The sequence below is a fragment of the Triticum urartu genome, unplaced genomic scaffold, assembly GCF_003073215.2.
Source record: "Triticum urartu cultivar G1812 unplaced genomic scaffold, Tu2.1 TuUngrouped_contig_5157, whole genome shotgun sequence".
NCBI classification, from domain to species: Eukaryota; Viridiplantae; Streptophyta; class Magnoliopsida; order Poales; family Poaceae; genus Triticum; species Triticum urartu.
In genome coordinates this window covers 1-11,431 of record NW_024115808.1, presented here as the reverse complement: position 1 = coordinate 11,431, position 11,431 = coordinate 1, and the positions used below count along the sequence as shown (strand labels likewise).

Genomic DNA, 11,431 nt, shown 5'->3' with positions numbered 1-11,431 from the left:
TTAGGCAGGCAGGCAGCAATCTCGATGTTTGACACGCCAAACATCATACCGGGGCACATCCTCCGGCCCGTACCACCAGGGAGGAATCTGAAGTCCATCCCACCATAGTCCACCATTTCGCTCTCGAATCTCTCAGGCTTGAACTCTTCGGCATCGGTCCAGCTCTTCTCGTACCTACCGATCGCCCACACATTAGCGAACACGGTGATACCCGGAGGCACGTCGAAGCCCATGATCTTGCACTGTTCCGTGCACAATCTGCGGATGAGCAATGGCACCGGAGGGTGCAACCTGAAGGTCTCCTTGATGACCATCTGGAGGTAGTGGAGCCGGCCGTCGATGTCTGCCTCCGCCACCTCGGTCTTGCCTTGGAGCACCCGCCGCACTTCAGATTGCGCGATGGCCATTATCCGTGGGTTTTTGATAAGCTCCGACATGGCCCAGATCGTCGTTGTCGCCGTGGTTTCCGACCCCGCGGAAAAAACGTCCTGATGATAAAAACTGCAACAGTTTATACTCTGCAGATGCGGTGCAAGAGAGGATGCATGGTAGCTAGAGGTCTTTACTGGTGGTGACTTGCGAACAAGACGCCGCTGACATATTCGTTTGTGAGGGTGATGCCATCCATCCCGCCGTCTCTCTGGAACCGCAGCAGAGTGCTGAGGATATCCTCCCTCTCATCTCATGACAGGCGCTGGCTTCCTCGCTCTCCATCGCCATCTAGTGCTCATGGACCATGGCGTCCATGATGGACTGGATCCTCCCGTGCACTTCCCACGTCGCCCTAAGGGGCTGGCTGCCGAGCACCCGCGCCAGCCGCGACGTCCGGAACAGGTCGGTCAGGTTGAACCCGGACATGAGGTCGATAGCCCTGTCTAGCTCCTCGAGGTATAGCGCCCTCTGCTGGCACCGGTCGCCGACAGAGACCCTCATGATGACGTCGTTCATCATGACCTTCACTCTCTTGCCGACATCGACGAGGGCGCCGGCGTCAGCGACGGACCGCACGAGCCTCGCCGCCTCCTCCTCCCGGACAGGGCGGAACGAGCGGACGCGCCTCGGGCTGAGCAGCTCCACGGTGCACAGCTTCCGGACGGCCTTCCAGTGCCGGCTGTCGTGGCGCGCGAATGAAATGTTCTGGCCGCCTTTGGTGAAGACGTCCGCGGTGGTGTACACGGGCCGGTTCGCGATGGCGGCGTTGTGGACCTTCATCACCTGCCTTGCCGCCTCCGCGGAGGAGAGCACGAGCGTCAGGACGTGGCCGAGGCGGAGGAGCATCACGGGGCCGTGCCGCCGGGAGAGACTGCGCATGGCCTGGTGCGGCAGGGCGCCGAGCAGGAAGTGCATGTGGCCGATCACCGGCAGCGCCCATGGGCCCGGAGGCAGGTTCGGCCGGCTTCCAGAGGCTGGCCTGAGCGTGAGGAGTACGGTGACGACAAGGACGCAGAGGAAAATGTAGCACACGAGCTGGATGGGTGTGGTTTCCATTGGAAGGTGGTCAAGATTCAAGACGCGAATTGCAATGCACCTAGTATATATATTGAACGACAACAAAACAATATGCGAATCAATCTGTAGTTGAGTTGGTTAGGTGGACAGTGGTATCCTCAACCCACCAAGGTTCAACGACGAGGCGCCTACGGTGACTTCGTAAATCTCAAGATAATATGCCCATAGGGGTACGGTGTGTGTGTGTGTCCGTTCATAGGGATGAGTGTATGCACGTGTATATGAACGCTTGTGTCTGTACTAATGCTCAAAAAAACAAGTAAACAATATTTTCATGGGGCTGCTACGCGTGGCTGGCGGATAAAGAAACGGCCCCTCGCGAGCGGCCGTGATCATACTACACAAGGCATCAACTAACAGAAGGTCCAGACTTACAATACGGCGCGCGGTCGTACCATCGGTTGAACGAGATCCATAGCCCAAGCAATAAAGATGTAAACTTTTCTTTATTAATAGCACTTTTTATTAAACGAGAGTATATGTTGGGCAGCTAAAATGATGTACTTCCTCTGTTTCAATTTAACCTGGATATAAAATCTGTCCGAAGTCAAACTTCGCAGAGTTTGACCAAAAATAAAAAAAAATCAATTATATCATTAGACGCATCATAAAGTTAATTTTCATACTATATAACAATGTTGATATTTTAAAGATAAATTTGGTCAAACTTTACCTAATTTAACTTTGAACAAATTTTATACGTAGAGTAAAAAGAGACGGATGGAGTAACACATAGCAATGTCAACTTTCATTGTGCTTTTCTTTAGTGGTAACTTTCATGATGCCAGTACTGTGCATTCATCGTCAGATTAGGTTCACAATGGTGCCATCGGAGGTGAAGTTCACTGCTTGCTAATGATCGCGGTTCGAGCAATGATACACCTATGTAGAGAGTGGCTTTCGTTACCCGTTGATGCTTTTATTTTTGGAAAATATGTGTTACTTTCACTAGTAGAAAAAGGCCCATTAATCCTGGTTCTAGAGGGCCTTTAGTAATTTTACGAAAAAATTGATTTTTTTTTTATTTTTTCCTGATTTTTAAATTTCTGAATTATTTTACAATTTAATCTCTAATCACCCCTCACCACTGCTCAATTTAACCTCTAATTTCTAATCACTCCTCATCATTCCAAATCATCTAACTTCCTAGCCGGTCACCCATCCTCTCACTACTCCAGCCTAAGCACGCTTAACTTCCGGGCTCTATTCTCCCTCGTTTCCAAGTCTACACTTGTTGTTTTCCTGACAATAGTAAGATGTCAATCCTATTAACCCTAGGAGTTTAGCTTGAGTATGAAGTCACACGTTTCACTGTTTGAGTTTGAAACTATTATTCTAAAAAACAATAATTATTTAGTAACACTAATATTTCTTGAATAAGTAGTTTGACCAGATTTGACCAAAAATCAAAAAATGAAATAATTATTTAGTAACACTAATATTCTTGAATAATTTTTAGTAACACTAATATTTCTTGAATAAGTAGTTTGACCATAATTTGACCTGATTTAACCAAAATTCAAAAAAACTGAAATTTGAGCATATCTTTTTTTCCTTTAAGAATTTAAGGATTCTAAAAATTTGCAAACAAGCCTATGGCTGTCAAAATCGGATGTGGATTTTCGTGCTGAACATTTTGATGTATTATACGTTTTTTTCCGACATCGTATGCAAAAATTATAGCCGTTTTACTTCTTCATAACACTTTTTTGCAAAACATGTCCAAATTTAAGTTTTTTTATTTTCCTAACTAGTAGATGTAGTAATGTAACTACATCTCGAAGGATTTTATTTTTTTGAAGTATTTATCATTTTCTTTTGTTTTTTTCAAAACTGAAATGGCGATAGGGAGGGGGGGGGTAGCGTTTGCGAAATGGGCCCTTTAGTCCCGGTTTGAGACACAACCGGGACTAAAGGACCCATTTGAACCGGGACTAATGCCTTTAGCCGCTTGAACCGGGACTAATGCTCACATTAGCTCGAACCGGGACTAATGCTAATGCCGGTTCGTAATGCAACCGGGACTAATGTGTATATTGCGCTGTGACCAAATCCTTGTTTTCTACTAGTGTTTGTGCTTCATGTCACTTCCATCATCCTTATACTATCAAATATGTATACACTTTATGAAATTATGTCCCATGTTCAGTGACGGGGCATCGTTGAAGCAAGACAGTCTCGTGGCATGTCCAGTTTGTTGTAGCAAAACAGGCCATGAGTGAAACAAATTTTGGCTCCCCTCTAGCCTGGCCCGCCCAGCCATTTTTACTATAGCTCGGCTACTCGACATGTTTGTATCAGATTTTCGATGAATAGGTCGATGTACACTTCATGCCATGATGCCATATTTTGTGAGATTCCCTCTCCCCAATACCACTCTTAATAGTTTATAAACTGATAATATCTTTATTTGGGCAATGATGTTTGTTGTGACGAGATTTTGAAAATAAGGCCGATCGATATTGAATAGTTGTTCTAACAAAATATAATTTCGACTTTAAAACCTGATCAATAATATGAAACTCTTCCCCTCAATAATAGTAATAATATGAAGCTCTTTTAAAACTATGAAAATGATAAAAACTATGTATCTTAATGTTTCATAGGGTGTCAACAAAAACTATTTTTTAGTGCATCACGGTTACATTCTGTACCAATATGCATAGATCTTTTTGCAAAAAAATTCTCAATTTTATGGCGGCCCCTCAAAATCCAGAGTGAATCATATTGTTTTCATCGTGTGTCGGTGTACTTTAGGTTGTTTCATATGGTTATATATGTAAATTTTTGTAAGAACAATAGTTTATGCCTAGTTTCATTTTGGGTCACCGTGTCCCAAGTGTATCATTGTGTTTCATAATTCGAATTTCAAAACTTGTAGGAATATATTCAAGACAGGTCCTATTTCAAAGTCAATGCCACCAAGAACGCAAATATGCAAACTAATTATAAATTAGACTTTTGGTTTAAAAAAAGTATTCAAACATGGAAATCAGATATTAATGCATGGGGTGAGCGGAGCAAAGCCTGGCACTATGGGTGAAACATAGTGTGTCTTGAATCTCGCACATAATTTGTGAAAAAAGTTGTCAGGGTTACGTGATGTAATAGAAATACAAGGAGATATATGCAACGAATACATAATCCCTCCAGATGGGAATATGAGTCAGGCACACATAGTTCTTTGGTTTGATTAGCAAAAATGTGTTGTAGGTCACAAAATATTTATTTTGAGATTAGTCATCGAATGAAGTTTCTAAAAATACATATTTTGTGTCATTTTATACATGTTTTCCTAGTTAATCCGACGACCTAAATTTCCATGCAAGACTTATATTCCCATCCAGAGGGAGAAGAATATTGCACTAGTCTCGAAAAAGATGGACAGGTGAGGCATGCAGGATATATCCAGTGCATTTTTTCGATAATGGGCACTTTATTACTTAAAGATTTAAGCATTACACCCGTCCTCTGCAGAACTGAGATGCACACAGCCATACCAAGTCGAATCTAAAAAATAAAAAATAAAGGCGAAGTACAAGAAATTGAGTCTGTATGCCGCCTAAGCTGTAGGATGGCCAATTCTAAGATCATGTTGCCATCCATGTTGAGTAAAAATATCCCTTGCCGTGTGCTCCAAGCGTGCACACACCTCTGTAAACAGGTCTTGATTGTCCACACGTTGTAGAGACGACTATAAACGAAGTGTACCGGTACACCTGTAGATAACCTGCATAAGAGAAGTACTTTCATGTTGAAAACCTTATAATTCCTACATAGCCAAAGCGACCAAATAATGGCAAGCGCTCCCACTCTGATAAGAATTCTAAACTTGTGATAAATCCCATGTAATCAGTTGCAAAAAATATTAGCAACATTACGTGGAGGATACAAGCCAAAAGCTATTTGGATGATTGACCATATAGACCAAGCTAATTTGCACCGAAAGAACAAGTGTTTTATTGTTTCGTCATGATGATAAAAAAAACACATTGCATATTTCCATACCAATTTCTCTTAATAAGGCTATCTTTGATAAGAATGATTCCTGGAGGAAGATACCATGCAAAGATTTTATTCTTAAGCGGCATCTTCATCTTCCAGATCTTCTTCTTATTATAAACTGCCACATCATATTGGATCAACGCTCTATACATTGAATCTACCGAGAATTTACCACTCGCATTTAGATTCCACCAAAATTGATTGACTCCATGTGATAAATGTACCATGGCGAGACGATTTATCAAATCATTCCACGATGCAAGTCTGAGGCCTATTAAATCTCGTCATTCGGGGGAAAGGATTCCATAATCGTGGCGATAGTATCACCCTTATGACGAACAATATTATATAGAGCTTGATATTGTTTCAGGAGTGTGGCATTTCCTAGCCACTTGTCGAGTGCATAGTACATCCAGCATTGTTGCGGGCATAATGAAGTATAATGTAATGAGGTTTGCTTCGGTAGATACCCAATTAGAAAAAAAGATCATAACTTTCGATGCTAACAGCAGTGAGATTAGAAGATACCCTTTCATTATACCTGTATTATAGTAGTTACGAAAACTAGTTTATTTGGATAGCCCCATGCATGTGACCCAATCGCCCCATAATCCCATCAATCTATATGTATTTCGTCCACTGATCCATCGTTGATCTGATCAGAATCTGTCTCGGTAGGACATAATAATTTGTGGATGCCTTAAAAATCTTTCTTGCAACCATCAGTTGCACAAACTTTTCTTTCTATTGACGGATCGAAGCACAAGGCTTTCGCATTTTCTAGAATAAAAGAATGAGGTGAATATCATAAATTGATCTCACTATTCGATGGAGAAAATAGCTGGTCAATGAAAAAAGCAATATCTTAAATGATCAATATTTTAAGGGAATTAGAAACTCGTACGAAAAAATAGACAATTCATAGCCTAAACAGTTGTGTACTTAAATATTGGAATCCACTAAACGTTGCAAAGCAACATCAGATGTCCCACCTTCGCTAGTGCACTTCACCACCACATGCCTCAGATCTCTCATTCTTTCTCTGACCATTTCACCCTCCTTTCCATCCATCAGTCTTGTGATGGCCGCCTGGACTTCCCCTCTCTTCAACTGGTTCTCCACCTCCACCCTAACCCCCACCTTCCAGACATCACACACGTACCTGGCAGTACCCATTTGATCGCCGGACAATGGTCTGCATATCATCGGCACACCTTCCGATATGCTCTCCGTCGTCGAGTTCCACCCGCAGTGCGTGAGGAACGCGGCCACAGACGGATGCCTCAGCACCTCCTGCTGCGGAGCCCAGCTCACTATCCTACCTCTGTTGCCCATCTTCTGCTGCAGCTCGCCAGGGATCGCACTGGACTCGCAATCGTGCACAAGCCTCGGCCGGACCACCCACACAAACGGGCGCTGGCTGTTAGCCAGGCCCCAGGCCATCTCCAAGAACTCATCTGTGTCGATGCCCACCAGGCTCCCAAAGCTCACGTAGACCACAGAGTTTGGCCGTTGTGTGTCCAACCAGTCCAAACAGCTGCGATCTTCTGTCAGTAGGCTGCTCTCGACGGATGAAGACGTCATCATGTGCAGAGGGCCGACGGAGAACACCGGGAGGGCAATCTCGCTGCGGATTCTCTCGATCTCCATGCCCTCGATGTCTTCGGATGTGTTGATTATTAGGCCCGAGGATTGCCGTACGCCGGCGACGATGTGGGCGAGGAGATCTGTGTACGCGAGGTGTCGAGTCTTGTCCATCACAAGATGCAAGTCTTGCACAACGAAGGGGGGAAGCTCCTCCACTGCAATGTTGAAATTTGACTCTGATGGACAGATGAACGATCATTCAATATCGGCTCCAACCAATCAAGCAAAGAAAAGACGACAATTAAGGAGCAAACCGAGTGATTGCCAATGTGTGCTCTAAAATGGAATTTAGATTCCAATAGTACATACCCGGTTGAATACGCAAAATGGCTGTTCTCGATCACGCATGTGTAATGGGTACTGACTAGCTACTACGTAGTATATTACATACAGTATGCTCCTTAATTTTCAGGCCTCCTAAACAATTGAGGTCTTCAATTTGATACTGTGTCACCCGATTTTAACTGGATCAACAATTTCACATGGAGCTCTTTCATTCAATTATTTTAGTTCACTATGCTCCTTAACTTTCGAGCTCTCTTGTTCGATCTAGAGGTATACAATTTTGGATTTGGTTCATATTTTGATCGGGTCAACAATTTTTAAAATCAAATGACAACAACCGGCCTATAAAAATATATCAATCCCGCGCACCCTCTCACCATCTAGAAAAAAGAAACGCCAACATATGATACTATATATAGGACCAATATAGTACAGGCATTCATCGACTTCCCACACTGTAAAAGGCCCACCTAAACACCACATTATTACATACACTATGGTCCCTAATTTTTAAGGCCTCCTAAACAATTGAGGTCAGCCGATTTTGACTGGGTCAACAATTTATCATGGAGCTATCTCAATCAATTATTTTAATTCACCATGCTCCCTAATTTTGGAGCTATCTCATTCGATTGAAGTATAGAATTTTGGATTTGCCTCATATTTTGACCGGGTCAACACTTTTTTCTAAATCAATGGGTAGCAACCGGCCTGTAAAAATACATCAACCCGCTGCACCCTCTCACCACCTAGACAAAACAAGAAATGCCGACATATATATGTTATTATAGCACCAATATAGTGCATGCAATCATCGACGCAGAAAATTTCCCCACACCATGAAGAACCACCAAAACACTGCACTTGTCAAACCAAATATTCCCTCAGTTTCATAATGTAAGATGTATTAGTTTTTTGAAAATTCAATTTTCTTGTAATTTGACGAAGTCTACAGCCAAAAATATCGACATCTACAATAATAAATATATAAAATCTAAAAATTCATTTCATGATGAAGCTATTGATACTGATTTGATATTATGGATATTGATACATTTCTCTACAAATTTGATCAAACTTTAAAGAGTTTTGACTTTTCAAAAAGCCAATACAGCTTACATTTTGAAAAAAGAGGGAGTAACTTTTTATGAAATACAAATAATACCAACGACGCAGCAAAGCGCGCCCATCTCTTCTAGTAGCACATGAATTTGGTCAAACAAATCTAAAAACATATTCACCACCACCACCAACAACAACAACAAAGCCTTTAGTTCCAAAAACATATTCACCGTGTTGTAAAAATCCTCTAATGCAAAAGGAAAATGCAGTAGGGGAAGCGGCCTACTTTGATTTCATTTTTGTCAAATTATGAACCAAAATTTACGCTCGTGAGGCAGTAAAGTAGGCCTACAATAATTTTGTTTTTGAAGGAATATGAATCCAAATTAGCAATCGCGAGGACTTGAACCAATGGCCAGGTTGTACATCCATTCCCCTCGCAAGAAAAAAAAAGCTAGGCTCATTTCTTGTAACTTTTGGTTTTATCATGTACATTGGTTGTTCATAGACCACAGATGAAGATAACCATCTTCATATTTTACGAACTTGTTTTTTAGGACGTTTGTAAAAAAATCTTAATTGACAACATCGATTAATTAGATCGTAGATCGCATCTTACCTACTTCAAAAAAAAGGAAAGAATGTACCTACTTCATTTTCTATCTTTGTTTCTCCTATTCGAGGATCGTACCACTCACAGACCCACGTGATAACGGAGATGGACTGATGGAGTGGGTGATTGGGTGAAGTTTTGGGTGGTGGGGGGAGGGGGTCACACTCACAACCTTTGTGTATGCATGTCATGTTCATGTTGTATTATTTGTTTGGCGGGACACGTCAGATTGTACTTTAAAAATGCAAGTACTAGCAACGCTGTTTTGTTAGCAATAATTCGGATCTAGCAACGCTGGTTATGCTGTTGTTCCGAGAACGAACCTAGCTACTATGTGATATAAGGTTCTCTGTTGATCGATTGAAACCAGACATTATTGCGGATATCCATCGAATATACTAATTTCTTTCGTTGAACGAACTGAGAAAAGCTAGCTAGGCCTCCAAACTCCAAACAAAGAGCACAACAATGGCGATTTGGTATTACCTTGAACGGGCAAGTAGCCCTTGTGGCATAGACTTGGGTACGCCAAGTACACCAGGAACCTGACGGCGCTGCTCGTCATGAGGGCCAGAGCGGCCACGCCAAGCTCCCTAGCCACGGAGAGCGGCACAAACCAGTCCACGTCGGCGACCACGAAGGCGACGTGGCCGTCCTCCCCTTCCTCCTCCTCCCTGAGGGCGCCGGCCAGGTAGTCCCGGAACGCCGCTGCGCAGTTCCTATTCAGCGCGAAGACGAACGACGCGACGTCCCTGGACGCGGCGACCTCCGGAGGTATGTTGTCCGGGATGGTGACTAGGCGGTAGTCCGCCGGGAGCTTCCGGCGTTCCGGCGCGCGGGTCTCTGGGTGGAGGATGGTGACCGCGAGGCCACGGGAGTGCAGCGCGGCGGCGAGGCGAAGCATGGGGTTGATGTGGCCTTGGTAGGGCAGCGGTAGGAGGACCACGCGGCGGCGGTCGCGGTTGGTGCTGCTTGGCGCCATGGCGATTGTGTTAGGCCGTGACTGCGTGAGTGCGTTGTGTGGCTGCAGAGGAGGAAAGCTGTGTTTCTTTGTCTCGGAGAGAGATGCTGTCCCCTCCAAACTGTAAGAGTTGGTGCATTGTAGACCTTCAAACCAGACACTACATCCGTCCGCGGATCCTCAGGACCAGTCTATGGACATTAATGGAGATGTCAACAAACCGAACAAAATTTGTGCAAACCGGATAATTTTCATACCAGTTTTGCTAAAGCACATCTAGATGTGCCATAAGTATTGCACATCTAAGTCATATGTCATTGATTTTACATTAAGATTCGTGTGAATATTTTCTTTCTCTTTTTTCTTTTTCTATTAAGCTTGATTCACTCACTTAGATGTGCAATAACTAGAGCACATCTAGATGTGCCCTAGACACACCCTTTTCATATAAACCAGATGAAAACATTTACATTTCGGAAATATTTCAACTAAAGTATAGTGGACTGGGCTATGCTATTCTAATATAGTCTATCACCGGCCACAGCGGATCCCATTTCCTGCAACATGTCTTCCCTATGTTCGGCAGCAAACTCACCGGACCGCCCCGAGCCTCGGAGGAATTCCCTATATTCGAATATGCTTCAGCGGGAGGGAGAGAGTAGCCTCTGTTTCCACGAAGCACGAATCAAGGTTGGCTTTGGGGGCTGTGGAAGACGGTCACCGTGGCCTACGCCCCCATGAAGTGGGCAAGTGACCAACTGTGTAGGCCGGCGAGGCATAGGCGGTGGCCTTCTTGGGACACAAGCGACGGCGGTCTCCCATGGCCTACTTTTTCCTCGGTGTTGGTGGCGACTGCAGGCATGGCCGACGCGGAGTTGACGATGTCATAGTCGGTGCCCCAGTCAAATTCCTTCGCCGCCGTGTCGACCTCCACGAACATGGCTTCTTTCTCTGCTTGTTGGATGTGTTGCGGTCATCACTCGCGACGGATTCGCCGGGAAGCGGCGTTGGCCAGCCTGTGGTGGCGACGGCTCCTGAGAGCTTGCCGGCAAGCTAGTCCGTCTCTGGCTGGATCATCAGGACACATGGCGGGCTGTAATGCCAGAGAGCTCCTTCTTCTTCTCACCGAACAGGCCGTCCCACCATGCATTGGAGCGATAGGCCATGGCGGGTGTGGTGCAAGGAGGAGATAGAGAGCGGAGTTGTGGTGTGGTTCTTGCCCGGTACCACTAGTAGAAAAGGGGGCAACGGTCCAGGCAGGGTCAGCCCATTAGTCCCGGTTCAGTCCAGAACCGGGACCAATGGGGGCATTGGACCCGGTTCGTGAGCCCAAGGGGCCGGCCGGGCCC

General features: G+C 44.5%; 1 protein-coding gene and 1 pseudogene across 1 annotated transcript; both read right to left on the bottom strand.

The window, feature by feature from the left end:
- Positions 1-10: 10 nt before the first annotated feature.
- LOC125528848 lies at positions 11-1,488 on the bottom strand (annotated as a pseudogene).
- A 4,825-nt stretch (positions 1,489-6,313) lies between these two features.
- Positions 6,314-10,233, bottom strand: LOC125528849 (DIMBOA UDP-glucosyltransferase BX8-like). Its single transcript, XM_048693278.1, has 2 exons — positions 9,608-10,233; positions 6,314-7,337 (listed from the first exon to the last, which is right to left on the bottom strand). The coding sequence occupies exons 1-2, from the start codon at positions 10,101-10,103 to the stop codon at positions 6,457-6,459; spliced, it is 1,377 nt and encodes a 458-aa protein (XP_048549235.1). The 5' UTR covers positions 10,104-10,233; the 3' UTR covers positions 6,314-6,456.
- Between the last annotated feature and the right edge of the window lie 1,198 nt (positions 10,234-11,431).

What these genes read in the sequence shown, in the direction of transcription:
- LOC125528849 (XM_048693278.1), bottom strand. Translation starts at nt 10,103, where the DNA reads ATGGCGCCAAGCAGCACCAACCGCGACCGCCGCCGCGTGGTCCTCCTA. An exon ending in GGGCTACTTGCCCGTTCAAG is followed by an intron (nt 7,338 to 9,607) that starts GTAATACCAAAT and finishes TCTGTCCATCAG; the next exon opens with AGTCAAATTTCAACATTGCA.